This window comes from Tetrahymena thermophila (genome assembly GCF_000189635.1).
Source record: "Tetrahymena thermophila SB210 genomic scaffold scf_8254470, whole genome shotgun sequence".
Lineage (NCBI taxonomy): Eukaryota > Ciliophora > Oligohymenophorea > Hymenostomatida > Tetrahymenidae > Tetrahymena > Tetrahymena thermophila.
The window spans coordinates 1,074,108-1,095,089 of record NW_002476246.1 but is presented as its reverse complement, the minus strand read 5'-3'; the positions used below and the strand labels follow the sequence as shown (position 1 = coordinate 1,095,089).

General features: G+C 24.3%; 3 protein-coding genes across 3 annotated transcripts; 1 reads left to right on the top strand and 2 right to left on the bottom strand. All coding sequences in view use genetic code 6, as the record gives it.

Moving 5' to 3' along the window:
- Positions 1 to 218: 218 nt before the first annotated feature.
- TTHERM_00429729 (hypothetical protein) lies at positions 219 to 2,120 on the top strand (the record flags this gene model as incomplete). Its single annotated transcript, XM_001471179.1, has 2 exons — positions 219 to 903; positions 961 to 2,120. The coding sequence occupies 2 exons, from the start codon at positions 219 to 221 to the stop codon at positions 2,118 to 2,120; spliced, it is 1,845 nt and encodes a 614-aa protein (XP_001471229.1).
- A 2,956-nt stretch (positions 2,121 to 5,076) lies between these two features.
- Positions 5,077 to 7,236, bottom strand: TTHERM_00429730 (telomerase component p80; the record flags this gene model as incomplete). The annotated part of the gene is made up of 1 exon (XM_001011298.3): positions 5,077 to 7,236. One exon carries the CDS (start codon positions 7,234 to 7,236, stop codon positions 5,077 to 5,079), a length of 2,160 nt encoding a protein of 719 aa, XP_001011298.2.
- Positions 7,237 to 12,737: 5,501 nt separating this feature from the next.
- On the bottom strand, positions 12,738 to 19,630 carry TTHERM_00429760 (Myb-like DNA-binding domain protein; the record flags this gene model as incomplete). Its single annotated transcript, XM_001011300.3, has 6 exons — positions 12,738 to 13,411; positions 13,480 to 14,966; positions 16,118 to 16,252; positions 17,915 to 18,063; positions 18,492 to 18,609; positions 19,392 to 19,630. 6 exons carry the CDS (start codon positions 19,628 to 19,630, stop codon positions 12,738 to 12,740), a joined length of 2,802 nt encoding a protein of 933 aa, XP_001011300.3.
- Between the last annotated feature and the right edge of the window lie 1,352 nt (positions 19,631 to 20,982).

The window sequence follows — 20,982 nt, the reverse complement described above, 5'->3', positions numbered from 1 at the left end:
AAAACGACTGCTATCAGTTGATGTAAGACTTTATTCTGGACTTTTATTTAATCCACTAAAACAACATATAATCTTGAAAATATCAATGAACTTTAACGCATTTGCAGAGAGCAATATGAATATGTGAATGAAAAAAAACATTAGTTTTTAAATAAAAAAAATAAATATTATTACAATTTTATTTGTTTAATTTTTCATTTATTAAAATTAATTTTATTATGACAAATAAAAAAAGGAATTAAAATATTGGATTTTCCTCTCATGAAAATGCTAATAATATTTATAATGGTAATAATAATTATAATAACAATAATTATACAGTTCATGAACCTAAATTAAATCAAATCTATGCTGATTCAATTGTTAAATAAATCTTTGTAAGTAGTGATCAAAATCCTTAATTAAATGAAAATGCTTAAAAAAAAAATTTGTATGAAATACCTTACTAACAATAATAATAACAATTATTGCACAGACAATAACAATAAGAATAGATAGTATAATCATAATCAAATAATTATGAAAATAATTTAAATTCTTAATAGGATAATTATAACACTTAGACAAATATTTATTATTCCAAATATATCGTAAATGATTCTGATTACTAAGGAAACAGCAGTACCTTCAACCCTTCTAACAACAGGAGCGGCTATTCTGAAAATGAATTTGATAACTAGGAAGAATATAGCAGCTATTTGAAATCGCAAAGAGCCAAAGAAGAGAGAATGCAAAAGAAATAACAAAAAAAGTAAAAACTTATTGAATAGAGTCAACATTTACCTAAACGCCTTCTCAGAAGTCAGTAAAATTTTAACAAATCCTCAAATTGTATTCCTGACTCTGATCCTTCTAACTAGAGTTTATCTACATGCTTGAGTTACGAAACTACTCTAAGTGCAAGTAAGTTTAAAACCACAATTCTTAATCCAACAAAGTAAAAAAAAATTTTAATAAAAGCAGAAAGTTAATCGACATTACAGAGGAAAATGTAAGAAGAACAACTTTCCAATAAAAAGTCTTAAAATAACTATGAAATCACTGATTTTAAGTAATAAAATGAAAGTTATTACCAAATAAACTTATAAAACCAATAAAATGACGGAGTAGGTTTTGCTGTTTAGAGCAACCTCATAAAAATGCCTTAAGTGTAAGATTTTAGTTTAGAGCATATATCAGATTCAAATAATTCAAATAACAACAACTCTAACAATAACATATATTATACTAATAATCTATATAATAATAATAATAATAACAATTTATACTAACAAAACGAAGCTATTCAAGGATAATTAACTTCATACGATATTATTTATAGTAATTCTCAGATACAAAATAATCAAGCAATTCAAAAAAACAAACCCAGCTTTCAAGAAAATAGAATTTTACAAAACAACTTCGACTACAGAACATTTCATTATAATTAAAATGAAAAAAACAGCAGTTACACAGATATCATTAGTTATAATGCTAGCAATGCTAGCGAACAGTTAGTTTGCTCGAATCAGTAACTCAACTCTCAAATTAATTAAATAGAATATATAGAAGAAATTGAAGATTAAAACGATTTGGCTGATGCCTTAATTGGTATTGATTTGCAGGCAGTAACAAAAAAAAATGTAGTCAAAAACATTATGAGTGCTTTCAAGCGCTTTATTTGCTACATTTTTGAATACAAGCAAAATGAAAAACAGACAGCGCTGACTGTCAAACACCACTTATTTACAAAGCAGTAAATTAAAATTTACTTCCAAGATAACCAAGTCCTGGCTTAGTAGTCAATTGAGTTATGCAAGGACATCATTTTAAATATTTTCAAAAACTCACACAGTATTCCTACTCAAACTTCAGAAATGGACTTTTTTAAGAAATTTAAAAGATATATAAACCACAAACAGTTTAATAATTCAACGATATCTCTCCTTATCAGACATGAAAACTATGGTCCAATCTTCAAATTCTACCTTGAAAATTATATATAAAAATGGATTGATAACAGTCTAAATTCAAACCAAAAATCGCACGAAGACATTATTAAATATATTTTATGCTCCTTTTCTAACTTTAAACTCCTCGACTAATTTATTTATAGATGCAAAAAATAAACCTTAAATTGAAAAAAACTAACTAACCCACTTCCTTAATAATTAAATTCTGCCTCTTTTAACTTAATAAAATTATTATAAAAACTTTATGTATCCTTTTTAATATTTTAAATATAGTAAATACAAATAGATATTCACTCCTTAATTCATTTAAATAAATCTAAAATAATCTTTAATATGATACTCTCTCTTTCTTGAATTATTAATTAATTAATATTTTCTCTAATCTTTTTTTTGTCATCTGTATTTTTTAGTTCCTTTGTTAGCATATTTTCCCACTCTGAATCAAATTTAATTACTTTTTCAAAAGATTTCAATTTTATTTAAAAGAAGTTAATCAGATACCCTTCTATGGAATTATTAATTGATGATTATCCTTTAACAAATTAAAAGCAAATGCACTACTTTCACTATAATTTTCTTTAATCTTAATTACCTTAAAAGTATTGAAAAAATGGATTGTAAAAGTTTATAATGGCTACAAAAAAACTTCAAAAAACTTTATATTTTTTAAACACTTATAACAAATTAAATAATTTATTGTTTTATCTTTTAATTATTTCAGTAAGAATTAAAGGAAATTTCCTAAGCAATTTCCCTAAATTAAAAATTTATTTCTTAATAATTTATTGTTACACCCTGTTTAATTAAATTTCCTTCTCACTGAAGTGCTTTTTGAGAGATCTGATTAAACCTGTTAAAAAACTAAAATTTTTTTAGTTACATTTATTAAATTAGTTTAAATTACATCTAAGCCGAATAAAAAAATGTATATTTATACTAAAAAAGGTGTGATAATGAAATTTAATTAATAAAATAAGAACATTTATCATTATGTGAAAGCTGGGTGGAAAATTTGATCTCTAACTTTACACTTTTAGAAGTAAAGTAGAAAAAATTCATTCTTTTTTCATCTAAGTATTAATTTCAATTTATCGCATGACAAAAAGCATTAATGGATATATCTTACATTGCTCTTCTTTTCTCTGTACTAAGTAAAATTCTTAACAATATTTTTGAAAATCTAAAGAAGGGCTAAATAAAAGTTTGTTTGAATTCTATCACAAAAGAAATTAATAAGAAATTTTTAACCATATCAAAAAAAAGCTTACTTACAATCTAATGTGTACAAAAATCCCAAATATTAATTAATTTATACCAAATACAATTGAAAAAAGTACTAATACCTATTACCAAAAAATAGCATCATTAATTTATCTTTCTACCATTTTAAAATGCATTTTTAAGCCATTTTTAAATTAAAAATTTGTTCTTATCAAGGATAAGCAACCTATGACAAAAAAAAAAAAAACACATGATATTTCTTTTGAAATAACCAAATAAAAATAATCCTCAATAGAAATATTGTATTTCATTCTTATCTATTTATTTGTGATAAAAATACAAATTTATTAATAGCTTTCTCCTATCTTATGTTCTGGAATCTTCTAATTTATTTGCTTTATTACAAATTTTGGATTTTAATGTACTATTTTTAGTTATTAAAAAATATAATTAACTATTTAAAATGTATTTTCACAAATCAAATTATTTTAAATTGCTATTACTGTTTGTTTCCAATATTAATAAATTTATTTTATTTTTATATATAATATTTACATATCAGTTTATGTTTTTTAGCTAAGACTATTGGATTGTAATTTAAAAAATAATTTTTACAAAGTATTTCTGAAGTATTTGATGGCAACCATATTCTTATTAGACTAAATTTTGTGTTAAATTTAATAATTATAAATTAATTTATGTATTATTTTAATTATTATTTAAACTTATTAATTTGAATAAAAACAAAATCATTTTTTATAAAATAATATAAAATTTTTCTGGTGCAATTTTTAAAAAAATAATATTTAAATTTATAAATTACAATCTTATTTTATTATTTTTAAATATCCATTTTTGTTTTTAATTAAATGAAAAAAGTCAAAGTTTTTTCAATTTAAGATATTATCATGACTGACTGACTACCTGCCAACTAAGATATTAATTGTAATTTTATTTAAGAAATATTGATAAAAAATAAATTTTAAATAAAAAACTTGGCTTAGAAGTTTTTATAAAATATTTTTAGATTTGTAAAAATATTTAGTTAATTTTATTAGACTTATATTTATTTAATTGAAGGTAACAATTCTTTTTGTATAAATTTAAATAATGTAAATGGTATCATCATATCCATTAAATTTTGAGTAATCTTGATTTATTAAATTAACAAATAATAAATTAAAAAAAAATTATTTATTTTCAAAAATACAAATAGAGTTTATTTTATTGCTTAAAAGCTTGCTAATTATACTAAATTATTTAATAAAAAACTATTTATATTTTCTAATTTAAAATAGTTATTAACTATAATTTTATTTTATGTTTATTACATTAAAATTAATAAAAAATTTTGCCTTAAAAAAACTCTATTAAATGTGAATTAATATTTCTATTCATAAATTTACTTTTAAAATTGCAACTCTAAAATTTTTATAAAATCATTTCAAACAATTTTTAAAAATAAATAATATTTTTTTTGTAAAAATTAAAAAGTTTTTTATGAAGTAAACATAAAATAAGATAGATAAATATATAAATCGCTACTCCTCAGATTGTAAATATGGAATGGTTTAATGAAATTGTATGAATACTTTTTTAAGGACAGTTTTTAAATAAAATTTTTTATTTGAAGATGGCCTTAATTAATGAAAGTAAATGATTGATATAAAGAAAAATAAATTGAAATTATTTTTTAAATAAATATAAAAAAATAATAAATAATTGAAAGATTTTAATCTTTTTTGTTCTTTGCAGAATCATTTGAATAGGCTAAATAGACTGCGATACATAAACTATGTAAGTAACTTAAATAAATAGATAATAATTTAAATTTCATAATGGCTATGCAATACAAACAAAAAAGGTGGGGTGAGATTTTTGTTATAGAAGAATCTCAAGAAACTCACTTTTGTCCTATTTTTTGAAGGGCAAAGTTTTTGATAACTTCGACCATATTTGCTCCTCCTTGCTTGGCTGAAATGAACTTTAAGATTGAATCGCTCATACCGAATATCTTGATGTAGTTGTTTTCATTGAACTCATCACCTAGATTAAGGCACTTTCCGTAACCTTCTAAGTCAACTGCAAAGATTTTAATGTTAGGATTTACTTCATCCTTGTACTTTTTGATGCTGTTAACAATGGAACTGCCTCTAACATTGATATCTGAATATCCTTCTGCAATCATCATATCAGACAAAATAACGATATTGTCTACGTGAGTTTTATTCTTTGTCCATTCATCAATGCACTCATAGGGGAAATCAGTACCACCACCAAGTTTTCCTTTCTCTTGCAAAAGTTTTTACATAGAAGGACGGAGTTCGTCTCCAGGGAGATCAACTTCTAAGTAACACTTATTGCATTGAGAACTAGGTGAACTGAAGATGTAGAATGAGGACTTTTCACAACGTTATTTTACCATCAAACCAAGGACTAATGCACACTCGAGACAAGTACGAACGGAACCATACTTCTTGGCTCCACCTGACATTGAGGTACTCATAGAACCAGAAACATCAGAGAAGATTGCAGTGTGTCCTTTGATTTCATCTAAATTCTTGTTAACTGCTATCTTGATTGCAAGTTCAATGGAGTTAATGTATTGCTTGCCAATTCCTTCGTTGACTTTAACAAATTCTCCTTCTTCGGTTTACTCCAACTCCATATCTTTCTTCTCTTCATCGGTTTTTTCAACAACTTCCTTTACTGCTTCGATTTGACCTTTAAGATTCATATTTTCTCTCTTCTTGGCCTTGAATCCCTTAGTAACTGCTTCATTAACAGCTTCAATGGCACTAAAGAATTGAAGAGGGAACATCTTGGAGTTCTCAACGGCCTTGGGCTCACAAATCTTGTTGATCACAATAGAGTGTGTAGTATCTGAAACACCGGCTTTTAAGATGTTAGACAAGTTACGTAACATGGCCATATATGGGAGTTAATTGCTTGAAATTAAATTATCCCAAACCTCAGCAGTGTTGCCTTTTGCACTGAGTTCATTTTCCCATGTTTTAGAGATTTCAATCTTCATACGCTTTCCAGCCAATTCAGGATTGAAGGGTGCAGATGCAGAATCACCAAAGGCTGCTTTGTATTCCTCTTCGGTCTTAGGGTATTTTTTACCAAGGATCTTATAGACTCTTTCTTTAGGCTCAGAAATATGGCAGAACTTAATGAGATCCTTGAAGGTCAAGTACTTTGATTCCAAGGTAGAGTTAGGAATTTTAGGTGCCTTCATGTGTTTCTTCATGGCATTCTATCTCTTGGCTATTTTCTTCATAACTGCTGGTTTTAAAGCCTTGATTGCATCTTCAACGTTCATTATGTCTCCAGTTTCTCTCTTGGACTTATCTTCAGATTCCTTTATTGCCTAAAGTTTGGTTAAGAGATTCTCTTTTCTCTTCTTCTTAGTTTAATCCCACTTTTACTTGTTGGTAACTGAGAGGTAACGGAACATTGTTTTCTTACGTTAGGATTCAGTGCAATACTTACCAAGTTAGTATTCGTTGAATTCAGAAAACTTGCTTCTGACGCATCTTTGTAAACACTTACGGAAAGTGAGTTCCTTACGAATATCTTATGAAAGTATCCTATCAAGATACAAATTTTTGAATTCAGTTGCATCAAAAATATAGAGAACCTATGCAAATTCACAGACTTCCAGTAAGTCATTAGGCAAAAGTACTGCTTTGTTGAAGTACTTTTCGATGAATGGTTGAGTATTCTTGTGGACAACACAAAATGCTACAATGTAGTTAGTGGTAGTTCTGATGTAAAGTTCATTACGGATGTAGACTGCCAACTAGCAGATGAACTCAGGATCAGACTCAGCCACCTCAAGAAGTGCTTTAGTGATGATATATCTTCTTTCATCTTTATCTTAGTAGTAACTACCTTCCTACAACAAACATGCTGCAGTGACGTTCACGAGATATTGCTTAGGATCGTCAATCTTAACCCTAACTTATATATCATTTTGGTTTTCTTGCATCTCTAATTCAAGTTCCCACCACAATTTTTCGGCTTTTGGCTATTGTGCTTAGTTGTTTTCAATTTCCATTTTTCAATTGATACTTTCTAAATTAAATCTATTGGGTTTTATTTACTGCTTTTTATCAATCTTGTTGATTAAATTAGTAATTAAATGAGTTATAAATAATTATAAAATCCAAATGAAATTAGTCAGATCTTTTTAAATCAATCAATTAATTAATTGATTTATTTATTTATTTGCTTTAAGATCTTTCTCCAATCACTCAAACTAGATATTTTATTATTAATATATGATAAATGTTCTAAATCGCCACATTAATATCCTTTTTTTCTGATATGAAAAATCGAGACGCTTTTGATATATTTGTCAGACAATTAGTCTGTTTATCTATCTATCTCTCTTTGTATTTAACAAATATAAATTTCATAAGCACATTTCAATCGTATACATCCTTTTATTATATTTTTTGAATTCTTTTAAAAATTCATTGTATTCAACTATCAATAAGACAGTAAACGATCAAAATTTACGAAAATAAATAAGGTTTCATTTTTGTGCTTCATCCAAAATCCAAAGAGCTATTATTAGCTTTCTATCCAAATAAAATTATTTTTTTAATATTTACGTTTTATGTTAATTTTGTAAACATTTAGAAAAAGCTTTATGCAGAAAAAAAAAAAATAAAAAGGTAAAAAGTATCTAATTAATTTTATATCCACTTTATAAATCCTTTGGCTTCAACTAAATCTGCGTTCTTTAATTCCTTCTCAATAAATATTGGTCAAAGCTCATTAGCTTCTACCTACAAATAAATGGCTATAAAACTAACTCATAGATAGAACTTTCTAAGTTAATAAGTTAATACATGATTTATAAATAAAAGAATTTTATTTTTTAAGAAATCAAAAAAAAAAGTATTTTATTTTCATATCTATTACAGGTTTGTACTACATCAAATAAATTAAAAATATAGATAGATAGATAGATAGATAGATAGATAGATAGATAGATAGATAGATAGATAGATAGATAGATTGATACTTAAAATATTTTTAAAAATATTGTCTATCATAGTTAGTTATCTAAGATAAAATAATTGTCGATTAATTTTTGAATTCAATATGATAAAATAATTTTATAAAATACTTGTTTTCAAAAATTAACAACAATAAAAACACATATTGAATATGCATTTTTAATATTAAAAATCTTGTAATAATAATAACTTTAAATGGCTCTCATAGAATCTCAAATCTAAACATATAAATGATTAAAAATATCTGTCTAAATATACAAAATAATTAAGCTTATAAAAGAATTTTTTATGCTAAATATTCTATTTGACAATCAAATTGAATTTTGTTTAAATTGCTTTTTATTATAAATATCAATATAAATTCAGTGTCTACAAACATTAGATTATAAATTCAAGTAACTTTCATTGAGGATCCAATTTTTGTATTAAAAGAATATTTAATAAAGCTTTAATCATATCGAAACGATTAAAATTTAGTTTACCATAAGATGTCAGTCAAATAAATGAAGACATTTTTATTTTTTTATTTATTTCATCTAGATGAGATATTAAAAGAAAAAAATGATATTTAACTAAAGGTTGAATAGTGTATATCTTTATGATATTATTTTCTTTTGTTAATTAATTTGAATAAAAATAAAAAGAAAGGTCCCACTGGGATTCGAACCCAGGTCAAGGGATTTAAAGTCCCCAGTACTAACCACTATACTATGGAACCGGTCATGTAATTTTACCAAAATATTTTTCAAAAGAAAATAAAAGAGCTAATATAATAATCACAAAAATAATATATTTATATACTAAGTATCTTTAGTTATGAAACAAATTTGATTTTAACTAAATGTTTTTTTTATTTTGATCAAAATTTTATAATAAATAATCTTTCATCTAGCATTTAATCCACTTAACTAATAGAAATGGATGATAGATGTCTGGGATTATCAAGTAAATAGTTAAGATTTATACTTTAAAGTGCTAAAAATATAATTTTCGCATATTTTATTTTACCAAAAGACAATTAAAAATAACTAACTCACATTTTAGATATTTTTGTTGCCTTGAATAAATAAAGTTAAATCTAAAAATAAATTTGTTTTTTAACAAAAATGAAAGAAAATATTTTAAGCTTATTCTTTTTAACATTTTTTTTTGTAATATATAAAATTTCTATATTTAATTAAGTATTTAAATGTATAAACTCAAATTACAATATTATCATTTGGATTATATAAAATTGATATTTATGTAAACATTAACATATAAAAATACATTTAATAAGATTAATTAATGCTTTTCCATAAAATTTTGCTATCTATCTGTTTATCTTATTTCAAATATTCTACATACATAGATACATATAATCAATATATTTGATGTTATTTATTGTAAATATCAAAATTATGTATTAGAGCAAATAAAAATAAAAACTTATAAAATGGATATCATTAGCAAATAAATAACTTAGCAAATTTTAACTTAGTTATAAGATTAATTTCTACTCTCCCTCTTTGAACTAGTTATACAATAGGGATCTTTTGATGAGCTTACAAAGCTAAAACTTTTTCTTAAAAATGTTTCAAGTGCTAAGCAGCTCAATAATTTTGTAGACAATCTATCAAAGCTGTAAAAACTTTAGATTTTGCATATAATTTTCGATAACTAAAGAGTGAGGATAAATTATTTTATGAACCCTGAAGAAAAATAGATATCCGAATTTCATAAATAAGTCATTTAGCAGCAAGACAGCTGCTGGAACAAGATGATTGACTGTATTTTATCTAAACAGCATTTAAAGTAGTTAATTTTAGATTTTCGAAATCCTAATATTTATATCAATGATTTCAGCTTTGAAAATTGGCCAATTTATTTTGAAAATGCAGTAAATCTGACACATTTGCAATTGCTTTTTGATTGCAATTATAAAAAATAAAATTTTGATTATGAATATTTAACTGTCAAATCGCTTAAGTTGCTTAATCAATCTATTCAAAAATGTAGAAATACTCTCTAGTTTTTATCAGTATGTTTCTAAGGTTACTATTTCGATTTGAAACAAACAGATAGCGAGGAGTATAAGACACTTGATACTGAATGTAAATCTTTCTTTTTGGATAAATTAAGCTATCCAAACCTGTCTCACTTGGAACTAAAGATTCCTTTTTCAAGTGAAATTAGTCCTTATGAAATGAGTTAAGAAATTAATTTAGAATAACCTTCAAAATTAGTATCTTTAATAATTGATTCTAATTGGATTGATAAATAATTTATGGCTATTATTTTCTTGAAATGTTAATTATTAAATAACATCTAACTTACTTTAGAAAATCTATCCTTATAAGAATATAAATAAATCTGCAATTCCATAAAAACAATGCAAAGTATTGTAAGAGTACAAATTATGACAACTTTATCATTCTAGCTAGATATTTACTCCATTTTTTATTACTTCGAAACACTTATTTCATCCAAATACTTATCAAAATTTAAAATCTAGGATAAATTATCCAATCGTATTGTTTTATCTGAGAAAACTATCCTTTAAAAGAAAAAGCTGATTTATTTAATAAAATCAACAAAATTTTTACAGCTATCTCAAATACAAGCTGAAGACTTATTTGATAAATTCTTGCTATCAAAGCCTCTTTTTGCTGAAAGTATTTGGTTAAAAATAGCAATGCTAACTCATAAAACTGCTAAAAAGGATTAAAAATATTAATTTAATTAAGAAAATAACAACTCTTAAAAGTAGATTTAACAACCAAAAATAATCAAAAGCAACGAAAAATAAATTTCAATCAACTGGAAATTAAATAAAGTATAAAACTGATTTAGCTTTGTTAATTGCAATCATAATTTATATTTTCAATTTTAATCCTATTTTAATTGTATTATGTCTTTAAAAAAGTAAATTAAATAATCCTTAATATTTGAATTAAATTTAAATTATTATTTTTTATTAAAATATTAAACTTTGTTTTAATATTTAGCACCACAAAATCTAATAAATTGAAAAACCTAAATAGAAATAATAAGCAGGATATTAAATTTAAATTATGATTTTTGTAAGAAATTTATATTAAACCATACAATTAATCAAATTAAAGAAATTTACAATTTAAACAATTTTAATTTTGGTGAAAAAGTAAATAATACGAATTTAAATAAATAAATCAATCAATAAAAATATTTCAAATGTAACAACTAAAATCAAATAAAACATTATTATTTAAATAAAAAAATATTCTTTTTTAGTAAATATAAAAATAGATATTTTAATTATTATTAGAAAAACCCAATCAATATATCATTAATAAATGACATAAGTAAAATAAAATATATCAAAATTCATAAATTAAAAAAAAAGCATTATTATATATTATACCAGTCAATTAATTACTGTTTTTATGTTAGAAAGTAAGCTCTATTCTTGAAATATATTACAAAACAATCATCTATCTATCTATCTATCTATCTATCTATCTAAATAAATAAATTTATAGAAGATTTTTATTTTTAATATTAGTAACTTAATTAAGAATTAATTTGGTTTAAATATTAAAAAAATTGCTCTGTAATAATTTAATAAATTTTAAAAACCAAAATATTTTATATGATGAAAATTATTACATATTAAAAATGTGTAAAAAGAAATAAAAGAATATGAAGACAATTTGATTAAATATTAATAAAAGCTGACTTAAGTCAATAGAAATAAATAATGAAGGATTTAAGAATGAAGTTTCAGTATTTTAATTAGAATAGTAAAATAAAATATTGATTGATATAGAGGTATAAATTATATTAAGTTATTTATATTTATAATATTAATGAATTTATATTCTCATACTATCGGGTGAAATGGTTAAATAATAGCAATAGTATTTAGAGTTTTAAAATACGTTATTTATTTATTTTTTTATGATTCTAGTCTTTTGTTTTTTGTTTTCTTTTTTGTTTGTTTGGTTGTTTTCTTTTTTATTTTATAAGCTAATATAATTAATTAATTTTATTAGAATGTATCAATATATGTGTGTGTGTATGTATGGATGGATTTATATGTAGATGGATGAATCAATCGATGGGATGGATAGATAGATAGATGGATTTATAGTTAAAGAGTAGATAAAACTCGAGTTCGAGTTTTAGAGAATTTGATTTTAATCAATTTTACTCTTTAACTTAGTTAGTTACTTTAATTGTTTTTAGATTAATTTAATATATGCTGGATAACAATAATTAATTTTAGAGTTTCATTCAATTAGTCAATTGATTAATCTTATGTTTTAAACTTTTTGTTAATCTCTTTTGTAAGTATTATATTAGGATTTAATAAATTTAAATGTATATATGTATGTATGAGATTTTCATTATAAGTTAATTTAGATTGGTTTTTAATAAATTTTTTGATTGGTTGCTTTATTGTTTGTTGTTTCTTTGTGTTTTTATCGAAGTTTTTAAAGTATTTATATATTTTTTAATGTTTGATTCAAAGCAGTCAGTTATGTTTTAATATTTATTTGGTTGTTTGCTTTCATTGTTGGTTATTGGTTAGTATCATTTAGGGATTAGTTGGCTAGAAAAGAGATGGTTATTTGAAGTTTTTATTTTTTTAAAATCCTTTGTTTTGAAATGATTCTGGCTTGGAGGTGAGAGGTATTTAGGATGCTAAATTTGCAACTAAGTTAGGTTGTTACTTAGCTTAAGGACTGCAAAGAGAGGAGAAGTTAGATTGGCTGAGTTTTTATATTAAGAGCTCAGAATTCAATGGAGAATTATTCATGGTTTCCTGAATGATTGAGGAATTAGAAAGAGGAGATAGTTGAGAATGTAGCTAAATAGTTTATTATGGTTTGAAAATAGATCCTTGAAGAGGAGATGAGCCGAATTGCTTGAATGCACTATTGTTTCCACTAAATTTCAAGTTATTGGAGTTGCTTTATGAAGAGCAGGTTTTTTTGATAATGTTAATGTTGTTTAAATTTTCATTATTAACCATGTTTTCTTCAGAACTGGATGAGTGTAATAGATTTTGTTATTGCAAATTAAGTCCAATAATTTGATTCTGACTCATGGAATCTTGCTCTATTTCCATTTTTTTAATGTTTGTTTCATCACTTTCTTCAATTGTAGCAATATTTTAACTAAACTCTCCGTATATCTTATTTCCATTTCCAGCTAGTACAATTATTTTTTTAGTTCTCTAGCCTTTATTTATATTACAGAATTTAAAATTAATTTTGAATATCATACAATTTTAAATTAATTAAAATTACCTCTTTCTTCTTCTTGACTGTTTTCTGATTCATCGTCTGCCAATTTATTAACATATCTTCTTTTTTCAAGGTAAGCAGCTGATTGAAAGTCTGTAGTACTATATGTATTTCTTCTCTTAGTATTTGTAGAAGAAGGTGTATTTTCTGTGCTATGAATATGAAAACTGCTAAGCTAATTCATTAGCATAGTACTTGGACTAGGTGCAGCGTTGCTAGAATAGTAAGGGTTGAATCCGGAATTAGACCCTATAGGAGTGCTGCAACTCTTAATTGAATTTCTTTAAATAAAAGAATTTATTTTTTTTGAATTGAAAGTACTGTCCCTGTTTGTTGCAGTGCTTGCTGTTGTTAGGGACAAAGTATCATTTTTCTCTAGCTTCTATTGCCTTTTCTTTTTAGCATTCTTGCAGCTAGCTTCTCCATTGTTATTATTGGCTAAAGAAGGAGAAGAAGAGCGAGAATTAGATAAAATAGGTTAAAACATCAATGCATCTGAAAATGTGCTAACACTTCCCTTTTTACATTCATCATTTCCATTAGACTCAGCATCTTATTTTTTTTTTCTAGATTGCTTGACAGGTTTTTTTGTCTTCTATTCTGCTTTTTTGGTCTTATTTTAGCAAATGTTGTTAGCAGTTGTTACATCATCTTAGTTGACATAGCTTTCTCCATCATTTTTTTATCCAAAAATAGAAGTGTGATAAACTTGTTACTTATTGATATTGTTTTCATCATCGTTTTTTGTATGAGAGAATGCTCTATTTGGTGAGCTTGAAGGAGTGAAGATTGTGGATTAAGTGGTCACTTTGTTGTCACTCAAGTGGAGTTCTGTAGTGTTGCATTCTGTATTGGCTGCTGTTGGAGTGTTCTCATTCTTTGTCTCAATTTACATTTCAGTGTCATTACTGGATTTGCGCTATTACTATAGAATTTTTTCTTCTTTCTCTTCTTTAAGAGATTATTTTTGGCTAGTATTTTTCTTTTTGTTTTAATTCTTAGAATTGGACTTTGATGAATGACTTTCTCCGTCTTAATCTTCGTCATTATCATTTTAATCATCGCATTCGTCTTCGGAGTCTTCCTCTTCTATTCTTTCATCTTGTTATCTGTTCTGGCTTGATGCACTTTGAGGATTCATGCAATCAAAGCTGATTTTATTCATCAATTTGATAATTATATTAAATATCTTATTTTATTCTGGGGATGTAGGAGGAGACTTCATAGATTAAGCGAATGTGGGAGTAAGTATGATCTGTGTGGATGAGCTTGAAGAGATGATCTCAAGAGAGCACTATGACAAACTGATCAACGATTGTTAGCTTTGGACTTTATTCTCTTTCTCTTCCTTCCTGAGAAGACTTTTATAACGATTCTTGACTGCATTTTCAGTACGCTCCTTCAGCTGTTTAGCAATATAAGACCACTTACTACCGTTTTCATATGAGAGTTGGAGCAAATGGAGGTCTTCCTCGTCAGTCCATTAACCCCTTTTTGATATTTTAGAATTTTATTTACTGGATTGAAAGAAAGATTCAAGTTATGAAATAAGATTTCTGATTAAAGCTAAATTAATAAAATTTTTGATGAAATACAAATTGTTGTTAGATAAGTGAGCGAAAAAATTGAAATACTTTTTGTGGATTTTTTTTTTGTAAAATTGAAAAGAAGACAGTAATTTGATAAACACCAGTAATAAAATAAAAGACCGTGCAATCTTTTTCTAAACTGTAAGTCACTAAATATTGTGATTTAATTTAATATTGCTTCTTTTCATACCTAAGTGTTTTTTTCCACAGTAATAAAGTATTTATAATGAAAGCTTTAACTAAAACACTAATAAAAACACTCTTTTATTCACTTAAAAATATTTAATGAGCAAAGATAAATCTTTTTTTCTATTTATTAAGAATTTATTACTTATTTCCAAAACTCATTCTTTTAAAAAAAATTTGGTTACTTTTATTAATATGTATCTGAAAAAATGAATGAATAATTCCTAAATTTAGTTTGTTTTGATATTTCTAAGGAATAAATGATATAGAGTAATTCATATCTAAATAAAAAAAATTCATGCGAAATCATTGATTCAATCGATCAATCAATTAACTATTTTCTATTGGCTTTATTTACATCCGCAATATTCAATTTTTCATTTATCTTTTCTTTTATAAGAAATAAATTTACAAATCATCACAATATTTATTGATTTATTTATTCATGAATCTCACATGATGGTATTAACATATTTAGTAGCTCGAATTCAGTTACAGTAAAATAAGTATGTTTAATTTTAATGCGAAATTATATATTCTTGCAACTGTTGTCTAATTTAAATCAAAATATATATATAGATCGATCAAACATTTATTTTACTCTTTTATATGTTTGGTAGTAGTATTATCATCATTTTTTACTTTAACCTTAGTCATTCATTGTCAATAATTTTTACTTTACTTTGAAATATATTTGCTTTACTTTGAAAGATATTTACTATAATTTGAATCATTTTTACTTAATTTTTATCATTTTACTTTGACTTTTATCGTTTTTAATTTACATTTCATCATTTTTACCATAAAATTAATAATTTTATGAAGATAAAATATTATTGTTCGAATTGATTCATTTATTTATTTACCTTTTCATATCAGGGTCAAGATGGTTGTTCCATCTTTCTCTGCATTGCTTGCCTTTTCTGAAAGTCTTGGAAGCAGAGCTGTTGTAAAGGTCTTTTGCGATTTCATTCCATTTGTTGCTATTTGTACCCTTTTTTCTTTTATAAAGAAATTTGAATATTGTTTTTTGAATTTGCTAAAAGCTGTTTAATTTTACTGATTGAAAAAAGGAAATAATTAATTCAAAATACTTTGGGAAAATTGTTAACGTTTATTTAAAACTATTTGAATGATTAAAAGAGTTAAAATTTGAATTAAATAATTCAAAAATAAACAAAGGTTATTTATAATATTTGAACGTTGAGAGAGGGAGGAAATATTTATTTATTTTTAACAGAGAAATTAAAATAGATGAGGAAAATAAGGTAAAAAAATAAGATTTTGAACGATAAATAATAATAAATGATCTATTTATTAATTAATTGATTGATTTGGTCATACATTCTCTTGTGCGTAAAAATTCGGAGTTAATTTTTTTAATTTAAATGTAATTTTGAATTAAGTAAACTTTTCTTTGTTTTTGTATGCATTTAATTAATTATTAATTGCGCACTGAATGAAATTAAAGAAAGATTAACCACAGCTTAATGTTTTTTATTTTCTTTTTTTTTTTTGAGTTAGAAAATTAATTTTGCTTATATTTGTCTAACAAATTTGTTTGTTTGTTTATTTGATTTTATTTTTGTTTTAATTTTTTGATAAATTTGTGTGGAGAAAAATATCGTAGTGGTAAGTTGCTTTCCCACTATTGCAAATACTATTAAAGAAAATATCAAATATTTTAACCACTCTTGTAACAAATCTCAAAAAAAAGCTTTTGATTGCCTAAGTATCTTTTAAATTCTACAGTTATTTAAGTGTTTGAACACTCTAAAATGCAGTTAAATGTTTTTAATGCGGGACCTCCTGCTTTCAAAGCTGGGTTAATAAGTTATGAATGCCTAAATCGATTGATTAATTTGTTTATTTAAATGTGGCCAAAAGATATTCCAAAAAAGATTTATAAATAAATATAAATGGAAATAATAATTTTCAAGGGGAAGTGTATATATCGATCAATTATTGTAGACAAAAATTTAAATGGAAATAGATTATTTTATTGTTTTTATTCAGTTTAAATCTTATTTATTTAGAAAAGAAATATTTTGTTTGTAAGTAAATAAGTATAAATAAATAAATAAGTCAGCTCAATTTAAAACCCAAAGATTTTCGGCAACAAGTTAATCAAATTAAACTCTAAATAACTTTTTCAATTAACTTGATTAATTTCTTTATTTATTAAGTTTATAAAGGTAATTTAATCAAAAAGATCCATCTCAAATCACAACCCTTTTGAAGAAAATCTGCTTTTGAAAAAAATCACTTTCAAAACCAACTCTTTGGAATGTTTTAAAAAGTGAAATTATTGAAGATGGATGGTGAGTTAATCTTTTTTACTTTATTCTTTATAATATTTTATTCGAATTTCATCAAATTTTAATATTTTTGAATCATCAAATTGCATGTATTTTGTATGTATTTATGTATGAATAGAGGAAAAAGACTATCTATTTGTATCTATTTATACTTTACAGATAAAATTTTGTAGAAAGGCTGGCAGAAAAATCATAAATATGCTGATAGAGTGAAAAATAAAATAAAAATAAATGCAATGTAATAATCTACTTCCTGCCCGACTAACAATTTCCTTTTGTAAACAATCAGTATAAGTAACATTGATTGGATGAAAAGTTGTTAAAATAATAATATTATATATTTACTATATGATTTCTTTGAGCTTTTAGTCTTCTTCTTCTGTCCAAGGAGTGCACTAAACACTATTCTTCTTCAAATAGAGCCAGCGCAATTTGCAATTTTCGAATGCCTTAAAAGGAATCATTTTAGCAATTTCCATCCAAGTTTCTTCGCTCTATATTAAATTTTAAATTAATCAATCATAATTAGTCATTGACAAATTTATTAATATATCAGATAAATATTTAAATTTCTCTATTATATAAATTTCCATTTATAAAATAAATAAATAAATTATTGATAGCTGTTTAGTATGCGTGTTCTTTCTTTAAATTAATAAATAAATAAATAAACACTCCAACTAAAAATACTAATCAGTTTTCCTTAGTTTTATCAACTACAATCTCTATAAACTGTAAATCAATCACTTAATTAATTGAAGACGTGTTTGATATTAAGTTATAAATTGAGATGTAGTGCAAGCGATTGCTTAGTACAGCAATAGGGGTATGTTTGAACAACTCTAAAATATAAAAATAAACTTGAATCAATCGCTCTAATTTTAATTTCTTTGGTTAGTTAATTTCTATGTGAATGGCTTACAAATTTATCAGGGTCTTATTCTTTGCGTTCTGAAATGACTCTGACAATCCATAGAAGCAGAGAAGTTTCATCATCTGTCCAGTTCTTTTTCATTCTTTTATCTGTCATTTATCTATTCCTTTATAACAATAAATATGTTAAAACATCCACAAGTAATTTTAACTTGTATTTCAGTATGTATTTATTTATTTATATATATATTTGCATGTAAGGCTTATGATAAATAGATCAGCACACAAAAACAAACAACCAACCATCTAATCCCACTTTTAGTCACTTTCTATTTTATTGATGTTATTTATTTTACTTATTTATTTAGCTATAAATATTATATTCATTTCATCTACTAAGTTCTATACCTTATAGAATACCTTCAAATTTGTGTTTATAATTAAAGGATCTATTTGAGTTAAAAGCTTCTTTTTTGACTAATTATCGATCTTTGGATTCACAATTTTTACTATGTATTCATCAATATTTTTATTCGACTTCAGCTTAAATATACAAGCTCTTGTTTTGAAAGTTGAGACTGTGATAACTAGCAAGATATTTTTGAAAAGCTGATTTGCGAATAGCTTGTCAGAAGAAGCTTGGTTTGATTGTTTATTTGCATGCATATTTGCCTGCTTGCTTGATTGATTGATAGATTGAGAAAGATTAATTTTCTAACTAAATCCTGAGGTCAACAAATAGTAAATAAGACAAAGAATAAAGCGTCAAGTATATTTTGAAGCCGAAAGATTTAATCAATCAAAAAAACAAAAATTTAATAATAACAACAAAAGCAAGTATTTTTCTTCTATTTTTTCTTGATAGAAAACTGAGAAAAAGTGGAGGTAGATGGCATGATTTGAGCATTTTTACTTGGTTAATAAGTGAGTAAATGGAGTAAAGAATTACTTTTAAAGAATAGTATTGTATATGTTCTCAACGACATTGAGCTCAAGGGTGGAATGGATCTCTTTGAGACGGAAATTATCTTTTAGATACTTCTCTTCCAGCTTGGTTTCTCTTTCAATATCAGATAGGTCAGTTAAAAACTATTAAAAATTTATATAGGCCTATTCACTGGCCAGCGGCATTTAAATGCTCTCTGATTTATCAGCAGGGGACTGTGCGTAATTATTTGATTATTCCATTAACGATTTTGTGAATTAAAAATGGTTTTTTTATGTTAAGGACACCCTTTTTGTTTTGAAAAATTAGGTTTTTTTTTCCTTTTTTTAGTTAATTAATTTCCCTATTATATATTTGTATATATTTTTTTGTTTGTAAAGGTATTTATTTCTTCTATCTATTAATTTTTGCAAATTTAATTTATAGTTTTTGATAACTCAAACACTTTCTTTATTTGTTTCCTTCATTCTTTGTTCATTTAATTATTAATCAATTAATTATACATGCATTATTCATTCATTCATAAATACATGTATGCATGCATATAAATTCTTAATGCCCTTCCTTTTTAACTCAAAAGTATTTATTAAATATTAAAGGATCTTTAGATATTTAACATTTATTTTCCTTTCTTCATTCATTTATTTATTTATTTCCTTAATAATCTTACAAATACACATACATAATTACATGCAAACATACAATCATATATATTTATCTTCTTAGATAAATGCAATTATTCATTCATTTTGCTTTTATTTATACATTTCTCCTTCTATTTATTTATAATAAAGGTTAATATTTGTATTGCTATTTAGCTCCTTCACTGACATTCAAATTATTAAAGCGATCAATCAATATCTATCTATCTATTTATTTATCGATCAATATATTTAATTTTTTACCTTTGCCTCTTCTATTTAATAATTCAATTTATTAAATTTATAGTTTTTCTTCCTTTTAATCTTAGTGAGCCCTCGCTGACCAAAATCTTAAGATTACGCTCTTTACTTTTATTTATTTGTTTTTTTGATTATTTGTTAATTTATTTATAAGACCTTCTTTGCAATTTTTCAAGGTAAAAATTAAAGACTTCTTGAGTATATCTTTTTATATTCATTAAGTATTTATGCTGGTTTTTTCTTTTGACTGACCTTTTTTTTCTTCTCTCTTATTTCTTTTATTCAGCACTGACTTTTTATTTGTCCTTTTAATCATTTATTTCAAATATATCCTTCATAAAAGAATCAAGACATTAGTGCAAGTCAGCAGTATTTTTTTAACATTTTCAATTAATTTCCTTAATTCATTTAATTATTTCATTCTTATTTGCTAAATAAAAAGTAATTCCTTTTTCTTTCTTTCTTACATTTGTTTAATTATTTATTAACACATTATTTACTAAAAATATATAATTACTTTACTATAAACGCCTGCCTCCATTGCAAATTTCATTTCATTTAATTTCAAAAACACATAAATCAAATAAATAAATATTTTATAAATGAATAAACAGATTTTTCTTCTTTGAGTATCATGTTTTTCTTAAAATAAATTACAAAGAAACAAATAATTATTTATATAATTTAATTTA